Genomic DNA, 27,063 nt, shown 5'->3' with positions numbered 1-27,063 from the left:
TTTGGAGACATTTTTTGTGGTGGCTTCCCTAATGGGGGGTGGGGGCGGGATGTGGATGTCTAGGGTGATTAGCTTGTGGTCGGATCTGACCAATGAGGAACTGACCTCTGGTGTGGAACACCAGTCACCCATGTTGGTAATGACCAGGTCTAGGATATTGCTGCCCCTGGTGGGGGAGTGGATAAGTTGATCCAAGGCAATGGAATTTATGAATTCCAGAAAACGTTGAGCAAAAGAGTTTGTACATGAGTAGTTTTTCCCAGTTAATGGTGGGGTAGTTGAAATCACCCATTAGGCTGTTGGGTTGTACCCTAATATTTTCCAGTTTATCAAGAAATGAAGAGTGGGAATCCTGGGGCATAGTGAGGGATCTGTAGCAAGCTACAATTTAGATTGCGGTCTTGCCCAGAGTTAGTTGCACTTGGATAATCTTGGATGCATTATGCTGAGCAACTAGCCTGGAGGTGTGGATATCCTTAATGAATATGGACACGCCTCCGCCTTTAATGTTTCGGTCCAGGTTAGGTGGCCAAAAGGTGTGGTATGAATTATAGCCTGGTAATGCAGGGTCTCTGTCGCTGCACAGATGTCGATGTTTTTAAGGAGTGCCTTGAGTGAGAACATTCTGAGGTTTAGACTTCTAGCACTGAGCAACATTACCCTCAGATTTTGCTTGCTTCTACCTGTTACAGTGCTGAATTTGTCATTTGAACCTTGCCTAAAAAAGGCACTATAGGGCTGGCAAGAATGTTAGCCAGTATCCGGAATCCCAAGGGCGACAGGTGCAGGCCATCTCTGGAAAAGCATCGTGGTCTGTCGATCATGTCATCCCAGGCAGACAGATATTGGATCCCCTTAGAATGACACCAGAAGGTTAGCCAATTGTTGAAGTCAATCATTTTGTCCTTGTATTGTGGTGTCATTCTGGGTGATGGCAGGATGCTACTCAGGGCTAGGGTCATACCTGCCTGGGCTACAAGATCGGAGAGCTCCTCCAAGACTCTTTTCATGTAGTCCAGGGAGGTACGTCTCAGGTCATTTACACCAACATGGGCAATGACACAGTCATATTTGTACTTGTTGTGGTGTGACCTGAGTGCATGCGTTATGTGGCGGATCCTGGCACTCGACAGGCAGCTGACAGTAACTTTATTCTTGTTTAGCCTGGTGAGTGGAGCATGCCTAACTATAGAGTCACCTATGACTAGAGTGAAGGGTATGCTGTTATGCCTTATAGGCTGTGGTTGGGTGGCACACTGAGCTTGTGGGCTATGTGTCATTTGGGTTGTGTTGGGGGGTGGAGGCTGCTTGCGTTTCTTCTTTGGAGGTCTCTGTTGCTTGGGCAGATTTTTATTGAGAGCCTTGGTGAATTTAGATGTGTGATTTGTGTATCTATGTGTGTGTTTTGGTGGTGTAAGTTTTGAGGGATGTGATGAGTATGGTGTGGTGCAAGTGTTTACCCTCTCCTTTTGACTGTCTAGTCCAGTCTTGGGTGAAGACAGCTTTGCTTCCAGTTTGGTTATACAAGTGCATCTCTTACAGGTTGTAGTGTTGGGTGGTATTGCTGCATTGCCCCAAGATGTCCAGAGTCATCAGGTAGACAGGAAAAAGCACTGGGAGCTGACCCACAGACAGGCCTGGATAGGTGTTTATTAAGTATTAAAAACTTATTTCCTCTAGACAAGTGAGGAAAGTTGAGTGAAGCAATTTGTAGCTTATTTAGTGCTTGCAGTGAGTTCTGAACAAGTGCTGAGCTCAAAGAAACAGATTTGAGTGCTAAAACTAAAAAACTGGCTAGTTCTAAGGGAAATTTTGAAGAGCAGACTTTATGGCGCCAGGAATATTTTAACCCTAGCTAAGCCACGATGCATAAAGTGTGTGTGTGTGTGTGTGTGTGTGTGTGTGTGTGTGTGTGTGTATATATATATATATATATATATATATATATATATTTTTTTTTTTTTTTTATATGACAGTAGCAAATGAGCAAACTGATTTAAACAAATTAACCAATTAACCAATAAAGAGCTAAAAACTGAGCCCCATTCCAGCAGTCCTTGATCAGACAAGTTCTAACTGCACACTCCTGCCACTAGGGTGCAGGGAAACCTTCTCCAGAAAAAAATGTCCTGGATTAGTGCTCAAGTTATGCAAACAAAGCTAGATTAAGCAGGTCTGAATCTAGTCTTGTGCTACAAGCAAACAAGGTGTTCCAATTTCAGAAAGAAACTGTTCAAATAAGCCTTTAACCAGAAACTCCCAGTTCAGAAGGGCAGAATCTACCCTCTCCTCCCACAAGAGTGCAGACCACACCTTCTTAATGTAAAATAACTGGCCTGAAGCCCAAGTGCTTAAACCAGAACTAATACACTTTTAGAATAACAGACACTAAGCCTTCAATCAGCAACTCCCAACTTAGAAGGATGTAAGCTACCTGTTCTGCCACAACAGTGAAGACCACAAACCTTCTTAATGTAAAACAACTGGTCTAAAGCCCAAGTGTTTAAAACAAAGGCTTAGAATAACCGTTAGAATTTAATCAGGCTACTAACAAGCAGTAATAAATGCAGCAGAATAAATGCAATTAAGTACTTTTAAGAACAGGCAGCAAAAGCAAAACAAAGTAGGAAGAAACACAAATACAGTAAAAGCAGATGAATAAAAAGTGCAATTTTTTTGTATAACAATAGAAAACGAGCAAACTGATTTCAACAAATTACCCAATTAACTAGTAAAAAAAAAGCTCAGAACTGAGCCCTGTTTCAGCAGTCTTCAATCGGACAAGTTCTAACTACACACTCCTGCCACTAGGGTGCAGAGGAACCTTCTCCAAAAATGATGGCCTGGATTAGTGCTCACGTTATACAAACAAAGCTAGATTCAGGAGGCCTGAATATAGTCTATGCTACAGAAAACAAGGCGCACCAGTTTCAGAAAGAAGCAGTTCAAATAAGCAGGCACAATAAGCCTTTAACCAGAAATTCCCAGCTCAGAAGGGCAGAATCAAGCCTCTCCTCCTACAAGAGTGCAGACCACAAACCTTCTTAATGTAAAATAACTGGTCTGAAGCCCAAGTGCTTAAACCATAACTAATACACTTTTAGAGTAACAGACACTGAGCTTTTAATCAGCACTTACATTAGTTTTTTGACAAGTAATACAGTACTTTGTTTGAAATGGGTGCAAATAAAATCTTTAATGCAATATTAGCAATTCTAGAGCATTTTCCAAATGTTACATGGAATAACAACCAGACAAAAAAACAAAATTAGTTGGGGCTCTCCATGGCAAAGGGTGAGAGCTGTGTTGTAGAATAAATTGACTGACTACAAGTCTTTTAACTGTATACTCTTTCTCAACTGTACTCATTAAATTATGTTTAAATGTGCTTCTCAAAGTTCCAAATTCTAAACTAATGACATCAAATCAACAAAATAAAACAACTTATACTTTTCGGAAAACATGAGAGTGTACCAGACTGGCATATTGTATTTATGAGATGTATGAAAAAGTGCAGGAGGTTTTTGCGGTCAATTCTTTATTCACTAGAAAGTGCCTAGCAAACACACCAGCTGTTTCTGGGATGGTAAAAGACTAATGAGGAAGCTGCATGATTTAATGAAAACCTTCAGTAGAGACACAGACAACTTCCTGAAGTGTTTATTCAGTTTTTTTCTGCTAATTTCAAAGCAGTGCCATAAAACAGGTCTACTTCACGTTATTGACAGCCCAGAATATTGACTGCAAAACAGCAAGCCAACAACAGGGAAATGACAAAATATCGAAGTGTAGCACTCAAAGGGAACTGGCGCTTAACCCACTTCAGTGTGATCTTAAGAGTTAGTATACACACTTAGAAAGTGGTGGCAGGAGTACAGAGGAACTCCCCTCTGCAAAAAAAAAAAAAAAAGATTTTTTTTTTTGCCATTTCAGTTTTACTGCTGTGTTGTTTTGCTGGTCCATATTCCAGGCTGTGGGTTGACGTGAACAAGGTCCCATAAAACACATACGTGGTTGCCAAAATGTTTTACTTGGTTTCAATTTATGTCAAATGAGTACAGTCAACAAAGTCCATCTTACCTGGAAGCAGATCTCCGAAATCAGTAATATATTCCCCTGTCCATTCTCTTGCTTTGTTACAAGCTAATTCCATCTCAAAAACAGTTACTACTGGTCTGTAAAATTCACTGGAGTCCAGCAAAGAATTTTCAGGGCAAGCCACCAACACATAAATGTCCACCTCTAGGAAGTTAGCCAGCTTAGCTGCATTCAGTCTTCCCATCACAAAAGTATAGCTTTTCTTGCCAGCCTTCCTTATCAGTTCTTTAAGGTGGTCAATGACAGAAAGATAGTCTGCCACCCCAAGGGTGCCCACAAGGATCCCCACCACTTGAGCATCTCTGGCACGTTCAATCAGGTAGTATCGTTTCATTAAAGCCTTGTTGACATTGAGTGAATCCTGCCTTCCTGTGCCTGTTATAGGATTAAAAGTACAGAAAGTGCACTTGTTCCATGACATCATAAAGTTAGTCAATGTCAGGCTCTCTGGACCTAAATAAAACATTCCATAATCGTCTATGTGATAATTTTCTTCAGTGGCTATCTGACGACCAAACCTACAAATAAGCTTTTGACTTTTAGGAGAATCTCTACATTGAGATTTTTCATTTTTTTCTTGACTGGGTCCTTCACTTTGGTAACATGAAATGAATGATGTCCTGTCTGGGCAGATGCTGGAGAACACCACATGCTTGTACTCTGGGTGCAGAATATTCCGCAGATCATCTGTGGAAAAAAAAAGGTCACAATATTATTACAATGGTTAAATACTCAAAACAGAATGTCAGCCTGAATCATTTCAAACACTTTTATACAAAGGGATCGGCTGCTTTCTACCTTTATTACTATGAAAAGGTAGTTCTATTTGCAGTATAAACTGAAATTTACAAATAGCTGCTTCCTCTGTTCTTTTAATGATTGTAGTGACACAAACATCTGACAATGTCTACAAGAATAACAGTTAAATGAGAAAACAAAGAACCAAACTTTCAAGAGGACAATAGTAATTCATAAAAGAGAACAACACACCACCAAGTGAATCTATAATGCATTACTATGCAGCATGCTATCTAGTGACAAATTGCACACTTCTCTTTCAGCGCCAATATGAACAGACTCCTATCCCTGCCCCTCAGTAATATCCAATGTGGCCTGAATGAAATCATCACTGATGTACCCTAAAACAACCAAAACATGGGATATTTGGCACCATAGAGAAAGCATCTTAAAGAGCTGTAGACTGCAGCCAAGCTTTTAAGTAACTTTTTTCTTTGACTGCGACTCTTATAATAAGCAAAATGATTTTTACATGGTTGTCAAGTTACACCCCTCCAAAAAGGCAGAGGCCAAGAGGGTTAGTTTAAAAATAGAACACAAGCACAATGATCTGTAAGGCTCTCTTTTAAGATTTTTTTTTTGTACTTGATGGAAGGGTTTTGTGCAATGTTACTATTTACTGCTGAGTCAGATGATGGGAGGAGGCAAAAAGCATGTTTTTTTCTTATACAATACACGAACTAAGTCCCAAAAGGCAGCTAGAAAAAAGTTGCAGAAGCACAAAAGCCCAATAAACTTCTTCTTAAAAGTCTTAAAAGTCTTGTGATAAAAAATAATTCTCCGTTGATAAAAATCCTTTAATACGAAGCAACAGTAAAAATACACGGCAGGTAAAACAATTGCTAGTAGTAAAATCCAAAGTAAAACAAAGAATGAATCAAACGCTTTCACCCGTTCCTATGACGGGCTTTTTCAAGATGTTTTTTTCTTATACTTTTTTGTTATATTGCTTCAAAATTTTACACAAACAAAACAGCCTATGAAAATAAAACATATTCTTGAGCACCAACCCAGGCCATCTTTTTTTTCTGGAGAGGGTTCACCTGCACCCTAGTGGCAGGAGTGTGCAGTTAGAACTCATCTGATTGAAGGTTGCTGGAATAGGGCTCAGTTTTGAGTGTTTTTATTGGTTAATTTGATTAAATCAATTTGCTCTCTTTTGCTACATAAGCACCACATTTGCACAGGTAGGTGGGCACCGTTGGCGGTTACAGACGCAAACACTTCTGCCTGCAAATTTTCCCCTAGTACTCTGCTGTGCTCCATCGCTGAGTTCTTGCAATTGTCCCTCACTGACAGGTGATACATTCAGCAAAGCTCCTATGGTACCAACACAGATCCTATCCACTAGCCCTTTGTATTTTTGTCCACTTCTCTAGTTTTACCTGGTCCCTTCCTGCCCTCTCCCTGTTTTCTGACCACATCAACTTACCCACATCAACTTACCTAGCATTATCGAAGCACAATCTCCTACATTTTCTCCAGACAGCCTGGTCGACATGGGCATGCTGAGGCATTGTAGCAATTGCCTCATGTACAATGACAATGCACTTCTAGTCCACACAAGTTCATTATGTGAGGGATGCATCTATATCAAGAACCTAGGATTTAGGCTCTCTCGCTCATCAGTCAGTACATCTGGTACTACGCAGGTTGTCAGCATGCACACTTCACCTACTTCACCTACCAAACCAGCATATGGTGAGGTCCTTACCAGAAACTCACCTAAACATCAGCGACCTCACAAACACAAACACAACCATGATTCACATAATATATCCACTGCAGAACATAGTACACATAATATATCACACACCAGTGTCTAACCAGTCAAGCCTCTAACACAAAAACAAACATTTTGGTCATATGCGACTCAACTGTTAGACACAAAGACGTCCCTCTCACAGGTTGGATAAGGAAAAAGTCATGCTCAGCTGTCTGTCAGGTGCCAGGATCTACAACATCACACATGCACTCAAGTCTCATTCAACAGCAAGCACAGTTATGATTCTGCAATAGTAACTTGAGACGTACCTCACTGGACTATATGAAGAGAGACATGACTAAGCTCTCTGGTTATGTGTCTCAGACAGGTATGCCCCTTGCCTTAAGTAGCATTTTATCTTCGCCTAGGTTAATACTGCAATATGAGCAAAAAATGACTGACTTCAACAACTTAGTTTTTGGTGTCATTAAAAGGGGATCCAGCATCTGTCAGCCTGGGATGACATGGTTGGCAGACCTCAATGCTTTGCCAGAGATGGTATTCATTGTCACCCTTGGGATTTCGGTTACTGGCTAAGGCTCTTGTCACTCCCATAGTGCCTTTTTAGGCAATGTCACAAGAATAAAATTCCCCGATGTAAAAATACCCCCTAAAAACAACCTCAAGGTTATGCTGCTACTCTAGGAGTCTAAAACAGAAACTGCGCTCACTGGAAGCAGTCCTCACCTTGGAAGATGCTGATATTTGTGCAGTCACTGAGACCTAAAAGATGCCAGTTCAGCAATAATAAAAATCACAACACACCAGGTGATTTAGCACTTTCGTTCACTGTACTTTTGGAACTTTTTCATAACACAAACATGTATAAAGACATTTTACATATATACCGGAATAATAAAAAATTAGTTTGAACCCACCAATCAACTGCTTGTACCACTTAAGCTTCTAAAAAGTTTAAAAGTGCCGACGTGAATTTTCTTTTTTCAAATAAAACAATTACAATACATCATTGATATCTTAAATAACTTTTGACAGAAATTGTTTCATTGATCCCTGGAAGTGAATCTGCCCTCAGAAAAATTTGCCATTTCAACTCTAAAAATTCTAAGTAATTATTAAACTCTTGAACAAACAACTTCATGTCAACTCTTTCAAGTATTAAAAAGTAATTTTTTTTTAAAATGCATACATTCTTTACTGTGCTTGGCCAAGACATTGTTACAATCAGAGCATTTGATGGCTCTAACATGCTCACTAATACGACAGCCGAATGTTCTGGTTGCCTTACCTACATAAAAACAGTCGCAGGAAAGTACAGTTGTGTACACTTACCATAAATGTAGATGTTCGAGTGTCTTCACTGTTGCAGTCATCACTGTAGGGTTCTTCCTGCCAGCAGGCAGTCCTCGGTCGGCCAGAATCCCAAAGTCTGGGTCCGGCGTCGGCTGTTCAGTCATGCTCCCTGACGTCAGAGCGCTAGGAGTACAAAGCTGCCAGCCGACGCCATGTTCTCCAGTTTTTCTTGCCCCAGATGTCAGGTGCCCAAAAGTGAAGGCTAATAGTAAAACAAAAATGTAACATACAACAAACCCCATACCCTGTAGCAAATACACCTCAGAAGAAGGGTGAAGTAGGAAACCACACTAATGAAAGTATAAGAGGGGACAGGAGGGAGGGTAACCCAGACTGCAACAGTGAAGACACTCTAACATCTACATTTAAGGTAAGTGTACACAACTGTACTATGTTCATCGTGTTTCACTGTTGCAGTCATCACTGTTGGGTTGAATCCCAAAGCTGAGATAAAGGGTGGTGGTTACAGAGTAGAAGGGGCGGCTAGAAGGCCCTGCAAGACTGCAGAAGCAAAGCCTGCCCTAGACTTAGAGTAAAGAGGGAGATTACAGTGCTTAGAAAAAGTATGCACTGAACTCCAAGTTGCATCTTCCAAAATATTCTTGGTAGGTACTCCTCTGAGAAAGGCAGCTGAAGTAGCAGCAGTTCTGGTAGAGTGAGTCCTAATTTTTCCTGGGATGTGCTTTCCATGATGAGAGCAACAAAATCTGATTCCGTGAGCAATCCATTTAGAAATGGTCTGTTTTGAAATAGCCTTGCCTTGGGAATTTGTTGCATAAGAAACAAACAGTTGCTCTGTTTTCCTGATATCCTTGGTTCTGTCCAGGTAAAAACGAAGTTGTCTGTGTACATCCAAGGAATGCAAGATCCTTTCCCCCTTATTTTGTGGATTATTGAAAAAAGTTGACAGGTGAATAGTTTGATTTAAATCCACTTTGGAAACCACTTTAGGCATGAAAGTAGGATTGGTCCTTAAAGATACCCTTATCTTGGTGAAAAATAATATAAGGTTCCACAGCCATGAGTGCTTGTAACTCCAAAACTCTCCTGGCTGAAGTCAAAGCCAGTAGGATAGCTGTTTTCCATGATAAATACTTAATATCAGATGTGGCAGCAGGCTCAAAAGGAGGCAGAGTGAGTTTTTCCAAAACATAGTTGAGGTCCCAGGCAGGTATGGGTGGTGTCCTAGGGGGCCTTAAATTCTTTGCTCCTCTGAGATATTGTTTCAGAAGTGGATGCAAAAAGACTGGAGGATCTGTATTGTAATGTGCAGAGATAGCCGAGGCATGTATTTGTATGGAGGAGAAGGACAAATCCTTATGTAGCATGTCTGTCAGGTAAAATAAAATCAGTGGGATATTAGGAATGAGAGGATCCGAATCCTGAGCATGCATCCAGGTGCAAAATCTCTTCCATTTACCTGCATAAGATTTTCTAGTGCTAGGTCGTCTGGCTTCTAAGATGACATCCATGACCTGTTTGGGAAGGAAAGGATTAATCATAGACCCTGAATACGCCAGGCTGCTAGGCTGAGAGTTTTGACATGAGTGCAGAACCTGGCCCTGGTGTTGGGACAAAAGATTTGGAATCAGAGGTAAAATCCAAGGAGGCTCCTGGGATAGATTCATCAGTGTTGAGTACCAAAATTGACGAGGCCAATTTGGGGCCAGTAAAATCATCATCTTGGGCTTGTCCTGCTTGATCTTTAGTAACACCCATGGAAGAAGAGGTAGTGGCGGAAAGGCATACCCAGAGAGGTTTCTCCAACTGAATGATAGTGCATCCACATTCCATGCTAGCTTGTGAAATGTTCTTGTGCAAAAAATCTGTAACTGGTGGTTTAGGGGGGATGCAAAAAGATCTATGTCCGGGCAGCCCCAGGCTTCTGTAATCATCTTGAATATTTGGGTGTCTAGCATCCACTCATGTGGGTCTGACAGGTTCCTGCTCAGGCTGTCTGCCAGAATATTTTGTTTTCCTGGCAGGAACTGAGCTTGTAGATCCACTTTGCAAGCTAGAGCTGTGTTCTATAGAGTCATGGCTAGTCTGCAAAGGGGGTAGGAGTGTGAACCCCCTTGCTTGTTTATGTACCACATAACTGTGGTGTTGTCTGTCCGTATCAGTAGTTGTCCTGGTTGTAGGAGATCCCTGAAAGCCAAGAGGCCATTCTGTACAGCTAACATCTCTTAAATTGATATGTAGGTGCTTCTGATCCTCTGTCCAAAAACCTTGCAGACCTTTTCCCTGCAAGTGGGCTCCCCATGTGTAATCCGAGGCGTCCGTGGTTAACACTTGGCTGGCAGGAGGCAGACTGAAGGCTTTCCCTTTGTTGTGAAGACATGCCATGGCCAACCAATGGAATTTCTTTTGTAGGCAAGGCAAGACAGCAATCTGTGTGTCTAGACTGTGGCAATGCTGGGACCATACACTTTTTAGGTACCATTGTATTTTTCCTCATATGTAGTCTTGCATTTGGTATGAGACAGATGCAGGAGGCCATTTAACCCAAAGCTTGCAGGAATTTCCTTGCAGTTAGCCGAGTTATTGATGCCAAGGTTTTGAAAGTTGAAGCCAGCTGCTGTTGTTTTTCAGATGTCAGGAATGCTATTTGGGTTGTTGTGTTTAGAAGAGCAGCCAGAAAAGTTCTGTTGTGTGGGTGCCAAAATTGACTTTTATGTTCACAGTGAATCCCAGATACTTGAGTAGATTTTGAACAAATTCCAGGTGCTGGAGTAAGACATCCTTGCTGTCTGCTTGAATAAGGCAGTCATACAAATAAGGGTAAATTTGAATTCCCTTGAGTCTGCAATAAGCTACTACTGGGACAGGCACTTGGTGAAGACCCTGGGCGTAGTAATCAAGCCAAAGGGCAGCGCAGAGAATTGGTAATGTTTCGAGCCGGCCTTGAACCTGAGGTATTTTCTGCACTCCTGTCTGATAGGGATGTGTAAGTAAGCCTCCTTTAAATCCAATGTCACCATCCATGCATTTTTGCTCAACATTGGCAGGAGCTGTTGCAGAGTAAGCATCTTGAACTTTGGTATCTCCAGGAAAATGTTTAAGACAGAGATCCAGGATGGGTCTCCATGAATTTTGCTTTCTGGGAACTAGGAAGAGCCTGGAGTAAACGCCTTGCCCAGTCTCTGATTGTGGAACCAGTTCTATGGCCCTCATAGCCATGAGGGATCCCAATGCCTCTGCCCATTGGTGTTTTGGTAGGTCTGGCCATCCGTTTGGTCTTGGCAAGGTATGAAAGTGGAATTTGTAACCTCTTGAAACTACATCCATAACCCACTTGTCTTGGGTTATGCAAGTCCAATTTTGTTGAAAAAGAGAGAGTTTTCCTCCTAGAGGAGCTTCCAGGAGAGAAGTTCCTGGAGCCATGCAGGGGGAGTCATTGAGCCTGTTTTCTATAAGATTGAGGTCTGTCCTCTCCACCCCTTGGGGTGGAAGCACTCCACTGTCGAGGTCTGTAAAAGGTCTGTGCTTGGGCCCTCCCTCTGGGGCGCCTATATCAACCCCTCTGAGGCCTGTCCGAGCTGGGAAAGGACCAATTTTTAGTTGGCCAATTTCTGTTAAATCTTGGGGGCTGAACTTGTAAGAAATCCTTAACCGTTTGCATGGATTTTGCCTTATCCTCCATTTTCTTTACCACATCTTCAGCCTTAGACCCCAAACAAAACATTATGCTGAACAGGAGCATCCAGTAACTTTGCTTTCACTTGATCAGGTAAGTTTTGTTCCTTTAACCAAGCATGCCTTCTAATGACTGTGCCAGAGGCAGCCGACCTGCAAGAAGCCTCCAAGGCATCAAAACCACAGTGTAAACCATGCTTCCCCACTTGTTCAGTGGCATGCATCAAATCGTGTAATTCCTTATTATCTGCACATGCAGTAATGGTGCCCAGTTTTTGTTTCATAACAGACAGTAGAAATTGCTGATATTTTAGCATATGGAATTGACAATTTAAAGCCCTAACAGATAAAGTAGCAGAAGTGTACACTTTTTTGCCTCATCTCTCCAAAGCTCTGGAATCCTTATCTGTCGGAATAGGGTTTTTAGCAGAAGCGGCCTTAACCCCCTTAGGACCCTGAGAAATTGTTTCTGGATCAGCAGTAGGATTTTTGTAAAGGAACTGGTGGGAGTCAGGGACCCTGTAATATCTGTCGGGCTTAGCAGGGCCTGGAGGAAAGGAGTCAGGAGTTAAATTAGCCTCAGAAAAGGCATCATCCACAATATCCAAAATAGGAGGAATAGCCAGGGGTCTATGTTGGGGAAGAAGAAGGAAATCCCTAAGCCTTCTCTTAGATTCCGAGTACTCCTGTCCTTCCCAGTGAAATTGTTCCCTCATGTCATGTAAAGTTTCCCCAAAAGAAACATCCTCAGGGGGAGAAGCTGATGGAATGGATTCCTCAGCATCAGAATCCTCATAAGGAGGGAAAGTACATTCCTGTTCAGAGGAAGACACTGAAGAAATAGATGCCTGATCAGAAGATTCACAATCCAATTCTTGCCTTGGCCTTTTGTCTGGAGGGGGATGTGAACCCCTAATCATGGTTAGTAAGTCTTCCGCCATTTTAAGTAGCTGTTTCTGAGATTTGGGTCCCGGATCAGAAGAGGCCTGGGCTGGTGTCTTAGATTTAGAAGGAGTCTTTGCCTTTATCAGAAGCTGTGTAGGCCTGAAAACCCCCTCGGAAGCCGGTACCTGCACAGCGGCTCCGGACCCATCAGAGGGAGCATTGTCCGAAGGTCCTGCAGCTGGAGTGCTCAAAGGCCTAGTTGGCTCCTCGTGGGAGTCCGTTTTGGCAATCTGTTCTGAAATGGCCGACGACAGGGGCTGCGAAAGTGCCTCACTGATGACGGCGGAACCTGTATCTGGCTCTGCTTGTAAAACGTAGTCTGATTTGGACCTCGGAGGCCTGTCCTTATTCCTTGCGTCGTTTGTGAACTCTGGTAGTCGGAAGCGTGTCCGACGACATTTTATAATTAAATCGCCTGCCAAAGTAGTGAAAAGCAAAACCGTACCTGCGCTTAACCGTACGTTGGTTAAATCTAGCACAGAACTGACAACTAGCTACGTCGTGGTCAGGGCCTAAACAAGGAATACAGTAAGAATGGAAATCCTTATGAGGTATTTGCTTCCCACAAGACATGCAATTATTAACTTTTTCTGACATCGGACTGGAACAAGAAAAAAGTTTCCCCAACGGGGTACTTAGCTTTGAGAAGAAGAAGTAAGTCTACAGACTGAAGCACGAAAAAATATCAGGAGTCAGCCGACCGGCACTTGCGAACTGCTTTCACCGCACGGCAAGAAAGACTGGGGAACATGGCGTCGGCTGGCAGCTTTGTACTCCTAGCTCTCTGACGTCAGGGAGCATGACTGAACAGCCAATGCCGGACCCAGACTTTGGGATTCTGGCCGACCGAGGACTGCCTGCCAGCAGGAAGAACCCTACAGTGATGACTGCAACAGTGAAACACAATGAACATCTGCAAACAGCCAAATATACAAGTCCCTTGCTTTGACAAGAATACCTGGACTTGGGTATATATTCAAACCTCCATGGATAAACAAACCTGCACGGTTTACATTTCTGACAAGGAAATGTTCCCAAGGTACCCAAGTCATCACATTCTCCAAATCTAGGAATTTTTTTCCAGTAAACCTTTCAACTCGCAATGTTTTAAAAAAATACATTGCGGTTGCTCTCCTACTATATCACATAATTCCTTATTTCTAAAGTTTCTAATTGTTTCACCCTCAAAACTCATAGGAATCGGAAAAGCTAAGGTTTTGTCCCCATGGTGTTTGTTACAATCTTGTTTTTTAACTGTAAAACCAGATATTAAAATTGGAGGAAAATCAGTATTCCTACTGTGTATAACCTGATCTGCAATACCCCTTTACCCCTCTCCAAAAACATATTTGTCAAAATGTTAACTTCTGTTACAAAAATCTCATCACTACTTATCATCCAACTGGCTCTAATGAGCTGCCCTTTAAACACATTACGTTTCATGAATGTGGGGTGAAAACCTGTATAATGAAGACAACTGTTGCTAAAAGCTGTTTTCCTATATATATTACTAACAAATCTTCAATTCTCCACATCCATAGTAAGAAGTACATCTAAAAAATGTATTGTGGTACCAAAACCACTCACTTCAAATTTCAACCATTCTATACTCTGGTTGATCTCATTAAAAAAAACATCAAAATCCTCCATTCCACCCTCCCAAATGAAAAACATTCTCAGTACTTCTCTACTAAGTAAGCACTCTCGTACTAAGTAAAGCACTACATCTACTTACCACCCCTGTGAATATCCACTTCCCTTAAAGGTACAGCACTCCCTTATACAGTTCTAGCATGTCGAGTGGTAGATTACTGGCGTCGTCTCCAGTTCAGCTGGTCAATCTGGACATCTTGAGACAATGCTACAATTGTCTCATGTACACACACAACCCTCTCCTCCTCCCAACAAACACAAATACATGTGAGAGATGCAGCTATATAGCCAAACTGGAGGCTGAACTCTCTCACCTCAGGGCTGGCATGACCAGACAGGAGGAGATGGCCACACACACAACAATCCCAGTCCCACATAGACCTACCACAACTGCAAACCAAACACATAAAAACACAAAGACATACTCGGAGGCTCTAATAAAAAACTTACCAAAACAACAGAGGCTCCCAAAGCAGACACCCAAAAATCCACCACCTCAAAACAAAACACAGGCAACACATACTTCAATAAATCAGTGTGTCAACCAATCACAGCCCTTAAGGCCAAACACCTTACCTGATACACTAGTAATAGGTGACTATAGTCAGACACACTGATGTCCTGCTGACCAGGCTGAACAAGGAGAAGGTGACTGTGAGCTGTCTATCGGGAGCTAAAATCCGCCACATAACACACGCACTCAAGTCACTCCAAAGCAAGTACAAATATGACTCCGTCATTGTCCATGCTGGTGTGAATGACCGGAGACTTACCTCCCTGGACTACATGAAAAGAGACATAGAGGAGCTCTCCGATTATGTAGCCCAAGCTGGTATGACCCTGACCCTGAGCAGCATCTTACCCTCACCAAGAATGATACCACAATACAAAGACAAGATGATCAGCTTTAACAATTGGCTCAAGTATTGGTGTCATTCTAAGGGGATCCAATGTCTGTCTGCCTGGGATGACATGTTGGACAAGCCACGCTGCTTCGCAAGGGATGGCTTACACCTGTCACCACTGGGCTTCCGGATATTGGCTAAGGCTCTTGCCACCCCCATAGTGCCTTTTTTAGGCAAGGCTCAAAAGACAAACCCACATCCTTAGAAAACAATAATGGAAAAAAACTAAGGGTAATGCTGCTCAACGCCAGAAGTCTAAACCTCAAGATGCAGGCACTTGATGCACTCCTCAGCATGGAGAACATCGACGTCTGTGCAGTAACTGAAACCTGGTTCAAGGCTCCTGAGAGCACCCCAGCATTACCAGGCTGTACCTCGTATCATGCTTTTCGGCCCCAAAACCCGGGCCGAACCACAAAGGGAGGGGGAGTGTCCATATTCATCAAGGACACCCACACCTCCAGGTTAGTAGCAACACATGAAGCATCAGAGACCATACAGGTGCAACTAACCATAGGCAAAACTGCTATACAACTGGTAGCATGTTACAGACCACCCTCCCAATCTCAAGAACTCCACTCAGCCTTCGTGAAGACACTGGAGGATATGAATGTATCACAAAATATCATCATACTGGGAGACTTCAACTACCCAAACATAGATTGGGTACATTATTCCAGCCCTAATACCCTAGCCCAAAGGTTCCTGGAATTCATAAATTCAAATGCACTGGAACAATTAGTCACCTCTCCCACTACGGGAGATAATATACTAGACCTGATCATCACAAACATGGGGACAAAATGCTCCACACCGGAAGTATACCCCTCACTAGTGAGATCTGACCACAAACTAATCACCCTGGATATACATATCCCACCTCCACCCCCAGCATAAAAGACCACAGTGAAAAACTTCTCAAAAGCAGACTTCACTCTTCTTAAGACTGAGATGGTATCCTTTAAGCCCACTGTGCCAGTGGATACCACATCCCACAATGCCGAATCCTTCACAAATGCTTTCTATGGACATCTCCAAGAATGCATGGATCATGCAATCCCAAACAAATCCAAGTCCCTCTCCACCAAAGGTAAGCGTCCTGTCTGGTGGACCTCAGCCATAAACAAATTGTATAACAAAGAAGGAAGCTACTGCACGTCAGAGCAAAATCCCATGAAGGGAAGACATCTCTGATCAACATTAGCAAAAACTACGCTCTCTCATAAAACATCCAAGGCCAACTTTGAGAGAAAAATCGCTAAGGACACTAAAGATAACCACAAAGCCTTCTTCAGCTATGCTAGAAACCTGGAAACCCTCAGATATGCTCAGAGTTGGTTCACAACAATAAAAAATACACTGAACCCACAGATATTGCCAACATTCTGGCTGACAGGTTCAGTGCAAATTTCTCCCCTCCTTCACCCCCAAAAGAAGAAATACTTATCCCAGCTGAATGTAATCTCCCTGTCATCTCAGATGTCCAAGTGAGAACCACCCTAAACAAAGCAAAAAACACAGCATCAATGGGACCTGACGGTATCCCGGGTTGCGTGTTACGTGAACTCCAAGAGGAGCTAAACTCACACATAAAAATGCTATTTAACCTTAGCCTTACTTCAGGATATGTACCTGAACACTGGCGTACAGCTACAGTGGTCCCACTCCACAAGGGAAGTGCCTCTACAGACCCTGGAAACTACCGCCCCATAAGCTTAACCAGCCTGGTCTGCAAAGCTATGGAAAGAATCATTATGGAACTCATAAACAGAGACATAGGGGACCTACAGACACTTGACCCCACCCAGTTCAGCTTTGTAAAGGGCAGATCCTGGCTTCTAAACCTGGTTGACTTTTTCGAAACAGTCACTAGAGCCACTGACGAGGGCAAAGCATACCTGGACTTGGCTAAGGCCTTCGACAGAATACCCCACTCAGGCATCATAGATAAGCTCAACAGCTTAAATATAAACCCTTATGTCACTAGATGGGTTGCAAACTGGCTAAAGGACAGAACCCATAAAGTTAAAATCGCTGGAGCAATGTCAGACTCAAAGCCAGTCACAAGTGGTGTTCCACAGGGATCTGTCCTGGGACCCCTCTTGTTCGGCATTTATTTCTCAGATGTTAAAGCAAACACGGGAGGGCTGTGGCTGACAAAGTTTGCAGATGACTGCAAACTAGGCGCCATAGTCGATACACCAGCAGACACACACATCCTACAAAAAGGCCTCACAGAAACGGACAATTGGTGCCGGAGTCACGGCCTTAAACTAAATGCCAAAAAATGTATAGTCATCCCCTTTGGGAAAAACAAAGTACTCACAAATTATCACATAGACAACAACCCACTGAGTACTGAAAAAGTAATCAGAGACCTAGGGACCCAAGTCGACAGTGACCTTTCATTTGATACCCACGTTGCCAAAGTGGTTAGAAAAACATTCTACCTTGCACACCTCATCATGAAGGGATTCACATCCAGATCCAAGGATGTCATTGTACCCCTATATTCAGACCCATGATTGAGTACAATGCCCCATTTGGTATGTACCTCACCCGGCATTTGCAACAGCTGGAGAGACCACAAAAGTACCTCACCAAGAGGATCAAGGGTCTTCAACATATGTCTTATTCTGCCAGACTAAAGAAACTTCAGCTCTATTCAGTATCATACCGCCTGCTCAAAGGTGATCTCTGCCTGACGTACAAGGCCATGTCCAATCAGGATCTGATGGACATGCTCCATCTCAAAAAATCCAAGTCCATCAGGACCATGAGAGCTAAAGACTTAAACCTCGGCACAAGTATGAATAGGACATGCTGGAGGGATAGATTCATAACCCAGATGCTTCCCATGCTTTGGAACAAGATCCCAGTTCGTATTAGGCAGAGCTCCTCACTGACTCTCTTCAAGAGAAATCTTGACGAGTGGATGGGAGATCATAAGGTTTACCCCAGGGGTCACATCTGTGTCACTGCTAGACAGGGGCACAGTAAACTAATTCTATTATATAAGGGGACCTTCATTGTGTCACTACTAGACACAGTATTCAATTTATTCTGTACATTTTTGTACCATTTCATGGGGTGGCAAATGCCACATCACTATGGCTAGGCTTACAAATGCCCCAGGGCAGATAGCCTAGTCCTATACTATGAAACTATGAAATGTACCTTCTATGGACATTTAACAAGGAAATAATGTTCCCACCAGCATATGACTAAGTTGGCAAATGATGGGGCCATACGGGCCCCCATTGCCACTCCAGAAATCTGTTGGTAAATGTTGGAAAAAAATACAAAAAAATATTGCTTAAAATTAAGTCAAGCAATACCCTAACAGTTTTAACATCGATAAAGCTGTAGTAAATTTTCTAAGAAATAATTCAACAAACTCAATCCCTTGTTCTTGATCTATTGAAGTATATAGTGAATTAACATCTACTGTACAAAAAAACTGTTCCTGCCATTAAACTTGCATCCTTTTAGTTGATTAAAAAAAAATCCATGAATCCTTTAAAAAGAACTGACTTTTTTGTACTACTGGATTTAATATTTTGTCTAGTAAAACTGAAATATTTACCGTTTTATTTCTTGGTGAAGATACTATCGATCTAAAAGGTGGATTAACTTCGTTTGATACCAAAAAGTACCCCAACTCTGGTTGTTCCATGATACAAAAATTGTACATGTCTAACAAAAGACAGTTTTGTTGCAACAAATAAAGCAGTGTCAAATCAATCAGTTGGTATTTTCTGCATACAAATTCTTTAAAAACTTTTTGACAACTATTACAGTCATTAACTAGTGATAACATACTTTTTACATAATCATCAAGCGACATAACAAACCCATTCTCCTTGTCAGCCTGCATGTATCTAAGATGTTTTCTAGAACGTAACCTATTTAATGTAGTACTTTCACGACTGGTTAAATTGAAATACTGTTTATGGCTGTAAAGATTTTTATTACTAAACATATTATAAAAAGCATCCTCACACAATCTGTTAAATACACCAAGTGTCCCAGTCAACGGTGGATTTATAACACTTTTCTTTTTGAACAGATTGTTCACACATTTGAATTGCTGAAATAAATATTTTAAATTGAGTTTGCTAATAAATTGCTTAAAGTCTAATAATAGGTTTGTCATAGAAGCATGGTTAGAAGGTATAAATGAAAAACCTTTGGACAGTACCTCATATTCTTCAGATGAAAAATGCTCTTTGCTCAAGTTAAAAATCCACCAAGTCATCGTTACTGATTCCTCGTTCTGGTACGGTTCTTCCCTCTGATACTCTTCTCTTGGTGAAAAAAAATGTATTGTTTTCCTCATTATCCATTTGCTCATTGGTAATTAGCTCCTGTACACTGCCAACAATGGGTGCTTCTGCGAATAGTGTACGTTGACGGAAATTTGCCTATCCCCAGGATTGCAGACATCATCACCTGAGAAAGAATCCAACTGGTCCAACCTGTTTGTGACACCTTTTTGAAAGTCTTTTTGTTTTTACATTTGTTATCTTCTCCTGTCCCAGTACCTTTGATAATAAATGCTTTCTGATTGGAGTACACCAATAAATCTCTATTGAGTTTCTTTCTTCTTCCTCAGGATAAGCGCTGTTACATTCTTATCAGCTTTTGAAAAAATATTTGTGTAAATAGTTTTCACGAGTAAAAAAGAAAGACGTTTCCTCACCTGCTGATCAAGTTGTTGGATTTTGTCTTTAAGAAAGTGCATCTGTTTACTGTTGCAGCATTTCAAAATGTGTAACACTTCTATCCCTGCCTTGTTGTAAATAGCACTAATGTCTTTACAGATCTCATCTCCAAAGTTAATGCCATTGGGAAAAGTGTACACATGCAGACCAAAAGGAACAATGTCTCATTCCGAACAACTGGATAAATAAAAATTCTCTAGCTCTAAAGACTTGTATTTGAGAACACTTTTCTCTAGTTGAAACACCACAGACTAGATAATCTAGAAAATTAGGTTCAGGTCTAGTGGAAACATAGTCAATGCTAGGTTTAAAACTGGAAAAGGATTTTCCAAATGTCTTTCAATCAAGTCTAATATACCTTCATTGTATATAACATGTTTGTTTTCACCAACCAAAGTGCTCTCGTCTGAAGAACCATTGGAGATGGAAGAAATTGATTCAATTCTTCCTGGTTTATTAACTCGAGCAATAACTTCATTGGCTTTCCCCACAACTTTCTCAAGAGTCTGAGTGAGACTTCTAATTTCATCTGGTAAGGAATAAACACTCACGTCAGGATCTATAGGGCCAATGGTGAAGCAGTGTCTCAGCTCAAGAAAGATAAAAACTGCTGCACTCCACTGGCCCCCCTCTGTAAAACACTAAAAACTGGAAAAGCAGAGGCTGTGTAAAAACACAACACACTAGAAACACCCAAAAGAGGCCAGTCCAGTAGCGATAAAAAATTACAACACACAAGTGATTTAGCACTTTCGTTCACTTTACTTTTGGAACTTATTCAGAATACAAACATGTATAAAGACATTTTACATATATACCTAAATAATAAAATAATTAGTTTGAACCCACCAATCAACTGCTTGTACCACTTAAACTTGTAAAATGTTTTATAAACAGTGTGCCACTCAACCTAAGCCCCTATGGCAAAACAGTCTACCCAATACATTAATCATTGATGACTCTATAGTAAGGCACACTGACGTCCCACTCACTAGGCTAAATAAGGAGAAAGTTATGGTCAGCTGCCTATCGGGTGCCAGGATCCACCACATAACGCATGCACTTGGGTCTCTCCACAAGTATGACTCGGTCATTGTTCATGTTGTTGTGAACGACCCAAGACATACCTCCCTGGATTACATGAAAAGAGACATGGAGGAGCGTTCGGATCTTGTAGCTCTCAGGCAGGTATGACCCTAGCCCTGAGTAGCATACTACTGTCGCCTAGAATGATACCACAGCACAAGCAGAAAATGACTGATTTCAACAATTGGCTAAGTTTCTGGTGTCATTCAAAGGGAATCCAATATCTGTCTACCTGGGATGACATGATTGACAAGACCTCTATGCTTTGCCAGAGATGGCCTGCATCTGTTACCCCTGGGATTACGGACACTGGCAAAGGCTCTTGCCACCCCTATAGTGCCTTTTTTAGGCAATGCCCTGAAAACAAAATTACCATCATAAAAACTGCAAACAAACGCAACCTGAGGGTAATGCTACTCAACGCTAGAAGCCTAAATCTCAAGATGCATTAACTCGAACGCTCCTAAAACTGGAGAACATCGACCTCTATGCAGTAACCGAGACCTGGTTCAAGACTCCAGAGAGCATCCCAGCGCTACCAAGCAACATAGCATATCACACCTTCCGACCCCCAAACCTTGACTGAAGCCCCAAAGGAGGTGTGGACCGAAGCCCCAAATGAGGTGGTGTAGCCATCTTCATAAAGGACACACACACCTTTAGACTGGTTGCCCAACATAATGCAGAGATACTTCAGGTACAACTAACACTGGATAAAATGGCAATCCAGGTTGTAGCCTGCTATAGATCCCCCACTATGTCCCAAAGACTCCCATTCCATTTTCCTGAACACTCTGGAAAGCATTAGGGTACAACCTAATACCCTTACACTGGGGGACTTTAACTACCCCTCCATCAGCTAGGAAAACTACTCCTGCTCCAACTCATTTGCCCCAATGATTTCTGGAATTCATTAACTCCAGCATCCTGGACCAACTCATTCTCACCCACACCAGAGGCAGAAACTTTCTCAATCTGGTCATCACAAACATGGGGAAACTGCTGCTCTACACCAGTAATTAACTCCTCCTTGTTCAGATCTGACCATAAGCTAATCACAGTCGATATCTAAATCCCACCCGCACCCCCCATGACGCTAACCACAGTCAAAAACTTTTCCAAAGCCAATTTTGCGCTTCTAAAGACAGAAGTGTCAAACTTCATGTCACCCAAGCAAACAGGGAAAGGGTGTATGGCCGCAGAATCATATACCAAGGCACTGTATGAGCATTTACACAACCACATGGATCAGGCCATCCTTAACAGAATCAAGGTCATGTCCTCCAAAAAGAGGAAGCCAATCTGGTGGTCCCCTGCCATTAACAAACTCCACAACAGAAGAAATAAACTGTTGCAGAAAAGGGCCAAGTCCCAATACCAGAAAAATTCCCTTGCAAGTCTCAGCAAAAAACTGAGATCCTTTATTAAAGCCTTAAAAGCATAACAATAAGCATGGGTGCTCTGAGCTTCTGCACAACGGCACTACTTATACTGAACCAACTGATATTGCCAACATCTTGGCACACAGGTTTAATGCAAACTTTACCGCCCCACCCCCAAAAGGGAACATCCCAATACCTGAGGAATGCCAAATCCCTAATATCACGGCTGCTCAGGTAGAAGCTGCAATATCCAAAGCCAAAAATACAGCCTCCATGAGACCTGATAATATACCTGGCTGCATGCTACATGAATTACAAAGGGAACTGGCACCTCACCTGAGTGCCCTATTCAACCACACCCTCACTTCAGGCTTTGTCCCCACTGAATGGCACACTGCCACAGTTATTCCTCTCCACAAAGGGGGAGCAACTACTGACATGGAAAACTACTGCCCCATCAGCCAGACAAGACTGATCTGTAAGGCCATGGAGCGCATTATGGGCTTCATAAATAAGGATAGAGGAAACCTTCAAACCCTGGATCCCTCACAGTTTGGGTTTGTGAAGGGCAGATCATGTCTGCTCAACCTGATGGGCTTCTTTGAATCTGTCACCAGAGCGGTTAATGAAGGCAACGCAGTCCATACAACCAACCATGATCTGGCCAAGGCCTTCGTCACTATCCCCCACTCAGGGATCATTGACAGACTAACCAACCTAAGCATCAACACCTACATCATAAGATGGGTAGCCAACTGGCTCATGGACAGAACCCACATGGTGAAAGTAGCGGACTCCAAATCTGACTACTGGGCAGTCACAAGTGGCATCCCACAAAGATCGGTCCTGGGTCCTCTCCTGTTTGGTATATACTTCTCTGAAGTTCAGGCCAAAACCAAAAGACTCTGGTTGACCAAGTTCAGAGACGACTGCAAATTAGAAGCCATTATTGACCCTCAAGCTGGCATCGACATCCTACAAAAAGGTCTCACTGACAAGACTGGTGCCAGAACCATGGTCTTAAGCTCAATGCCAAAAAGTGCATCATCATCCCCTTTGGAAAAAAACACAATACCATTAAACTACCACATTGACGGTAGTCCTCTCAACTCCCAAGGTGTGATAAGAGATCTAGGGACACAAGTGGATACCAACCTATCCTTCGACAACCATGTGGCCACTGTAGTCGGAAAGTCCTTCTATGTGGCACACCTCATTACAAAGGGTTTCTCATCCAGGAAGAAGGCGGTCATAATCGCTCTCTACAAATCCTCATTAGACCGATCATAGAGTATAATGCCCCATTTGGCATGTACCTCAACAGACATCTGCAACAATTGGAGAGGCCACAGAACTTGCCCTACACAGACAGACAAAAAATTACAGCTATACTCAGTCTCATATCACCTACTTAGAGGCAATCTCTGCTTGGCATACAAAGCCATGTCAGACCAAATGTTACTAGACATGCTTCATCTGAAAAAGACTCAATCCCTCTGCACCACACAGTCCAAGGACCACAACCTCATCACCCCAATAAACAGAACCTGCTGGAGGGACAGGTTCTTAACCCAGAGACTAGCCATACTAAAGAATAAACTCCCCATTCATGTCAAGCAGAGCACCTCACTGGCCCTCTTCAAAAAAGCCTTCAAGACTGGATGGGTAACAGGAAATTCATCCCGGCGATAATTTTAACAGCCTTGCTCGATGGGAGTACAGGGAACTAACATCCGGCAACAGGACGTCTGGGTATGTTCTTGGGCTAGGCTTGTGTTGGCTCCAGGACCATTAGGCCTAGTACTCACATATGAACCTATAAAGTGCCAGCATGAATTTTCTTTTTTCAGTTAAAACAATTACAATACATTAAACGCACTGATATCTTAAAGAACTTTCGATAGAAATTGTTTCATTGATCCCTGAAAATGAATCTGCCCTCAGAAAAATTTGCCATTTTAAATCTAAAAATTCCAAGCAATTATTAAACTCTTGAACAAACAACTTCATGTCAACTCTTTCAAGTACTACAAAGTAAAATGTTTTAAAACACTTACATTCTTTACTGTGCTTGGCTAAGGCATTGTTACAATCACAGCGATTGATGGCTCTAACATGTTCACTAATACGACTGCCTAATGTTCTGGTTGTCTTACCTACATAGACAGTCAAAGGAACTGCAAACAGCTAAATATACCAGTTCTTTGCTTTGACAAGAATACCTGGACTTGGGTATATATCCAAACCTCCTGTGTTTGAATGTGTTAATGACTACCTGGATAAACAAACTCTGCACTGTTTACATCTCTGACAAGGAAATGTTCCAAAAGGACCTAACCCATCACATTCTCCAGATGTAGGAATTCGTTCCAGTAAACCTTTCAACTCGCAAGTTTTTTTAAAAATAAATTGAGGTGGTTCTCCTACTATATCACATAATTCTTTATTTCCTAAAATAACTTTCTAATTTTCTTGGATAATGTTTCTAATTGTTTCACCCTCAAAACTCATAGGAATCGGAAAAATGTGATGGGTTAGGTCCCTTGTGAACATGAACATTTCCTTGTCAGACATGTAAACAGTGCAGGTTTGTTTATCCAGGTAGTCATTACACATTCAAACACAGGAGGTTTGAATATATACCTAAGTCCGGGTATTCTTGTCAAAGCAAGGGACTTGTATATTTGGTTGTTTGTAGTTCATGTGACTGTTTTTAATGTAGGTAAGACAACCAGAACATTAGGCTGTCGTATTAGTGAACATGTTAGAGCCATCAAACGCTCTGATTGTATCAATGTCTTGGCCAAGCACAGTAAAGAATGCACGTGTTTCAAAAAATGTTACTTTTTCGTACTTGAAAGAGTTGACATGAAGTTGTTTGTTCAAGAGTTTAATAATTACTTAGAATTTTTAGAGTTGAAATGGCAAATTTTTCTGAGGGCAGATTCATTTCCAGGGATCAATGAAACAATTTCTATCGAAAGTTCTTTAAGATATCAATGTGTTTAATGTACTGTAATTGTTTTATTTGAAAAAAGAAAATTCATGTTGACACTTTAAAACGTTTTAGAAGCTTAATTGGTACAAGCTTTTGATTGGTGGGTCCAAACTAATTGTTTTATTATTCTGGTTGTTGTTGTGTCTTTCGGCTTTTCCCAGTTAGGGGTTGCCACAGCAGAACTCCGGTCCGCTTATGACTGGCAGTAGATTTTTACGTGCTGAGTTGCTGGTCCTGACGCACAACCTTCAACGAAGGTACGCCCATTCACGCACGTCTCCACACACAAGACACTCTAGCTGAGAATCTAACAGGACAATGTCTTACTGTGAGGTGACAACGCTACCTCAGCACCACCACCGTTTTATTATTCTGGTATATATGTAAAATGTCTTTATACATGTTTGTATTCTGAAGAAGTTCCAAAAGTAAAGCGAAAGAAAGCGCTAAAGCACTTGATGTGTTGTGATTTTTATTGCTACTGGAGTGGCCTCTATTTGTTTCTAGTGTTTTGTGTTTTTACGCAGCCTCTGCTTTTCCAGTTACTGAGAACTAGTTTAAGGCTGCAGACAGCACCCCAGTTATACCAGGTTACATTTCCTTCCATACATTCAGACCACAAACTGAAGGTGTGAGAATTAAAAAAAGTGGTGTATCAATATTAAAGATAAATACACCTCGATAGGTTAAACAGCACAATTCCCTTGAATTACTTCAGGTGCATTTGACTGTAGGTAAGGCCCCTCTTCAGGTCATTGCCAGCCTATATGACCCCACTATGAATCAGGACATCCACTCAGCCTACTAGTTTCTACTTGATAGAATCAAGATACAACCATACATCCCGGTTTGGGGTGACTTTAATTACCCATCCATATATGTGCTCTAACTCACTTGCCCAAAGGTTGCTGGACTTTAACTCCAATGCCCTGACCAGCTAGTTGACACACCCACAAGGGGCTCAAGCATCCTGTATCTGTTGCTCACCAACATGGAGGACTGCTGCACCAATCCCAGTGTGTGGTCATCCCTGGTAAGATCTGACCACAAACTAGTCTTGCTAGAAGTAACTATAACACAAGATCACCCCTAAAAAAACAACTAGACTAAAAAACTTCTCCAAGGACAATTACAGCCTCTTACATGACAGCATAAAGCCCCTCCACCACAGACAGAACAAACACCTATGCGAAGTCATACACCACTGCTTTATATGATCACCTGTACAACTGTACTGACTCTGCCATACCTGATAGAACCAAAGCAAAATCTTCACGGAAAAGCAAACCTGCCTGGTGGACAACTGCCATTAACAGGCTATACAACAGCACAAAGAAATAGCCGTCAAAGAGTAGGAAGGGATGATTTCAAAACTGGAAACACTCCCTACTCATCTTAAATGAGCAAATAAAACTCATATCCTTTAAGGATAAACACAAGGTATTTAGTTATATCTGTAACCTCAAAGGTAAGGCCTAGATCTGCCCTAAACTCAGTTAATGGCACTACATATACAGAACCCGTGGATACAGCAAACCTGCTGGCTGACAGGTTCAGTGAAAACTTCAATCCCCCATCCCCACCACATATACCCCAAAGCATCCCTAACACAATATTTATCTAATGTGGTGATGTTTAGATACAATAAATATTTTATAGTGTACGTTTTATATATTACAATAATGTTGTGAATGTTTTTGAGTGTTAGCTACTGAGATTGTCATATAATAGTTTCTTATATGATTTAGGATTAATTTTC

At 41.9% G+C, this 27,063-nt stretch overlaps 1 protein-coding gene across 2 annotated transcripts in view; it reads right to left on the bottom strand.

Moving 5' to 3' along the window:
• The window catches only part of DPH2 (diphthamide biosynthesis 2), a 570,647-nt gene that overhangs the window by 176,979 nt on the left and 366,605 nt on the right, over window positions 1-27,063 (bottom strand). For both annotated transcript variants that reach the window (XM_044085365.1, XM_044085366.1), the window contains one exon: window positions 4,081-4,785. In XM_044085365.1, coding sequence (XP_043941300.1) covers window positions 4,081-4,785 — 705 coding nt within the window. The remainder of the gene's footprint in view (window positions 1-4,080; window positions 4,786-27,063) is intronic.

Source organism: Protopterus annectens, chromosome 10.part0 (genome assembly GCF_019279795.1).
Source record: "Protopterus annectens isolate FY-2018-M chromosome 10.part0, PAN1.0, whole genome shotgun sequence".
Classification (NCBI taxonomy): domain Eukaryota; kingdom Metazoa; phylum Chordata; order Ceratodontiformes; family Protopteridae; genus Protopterus; species Protopterus annectens.
Note: the sequence above shows the minus strand (reverse complement) of the source record. Positions and strands in the feature narration are given on the sequence as shown.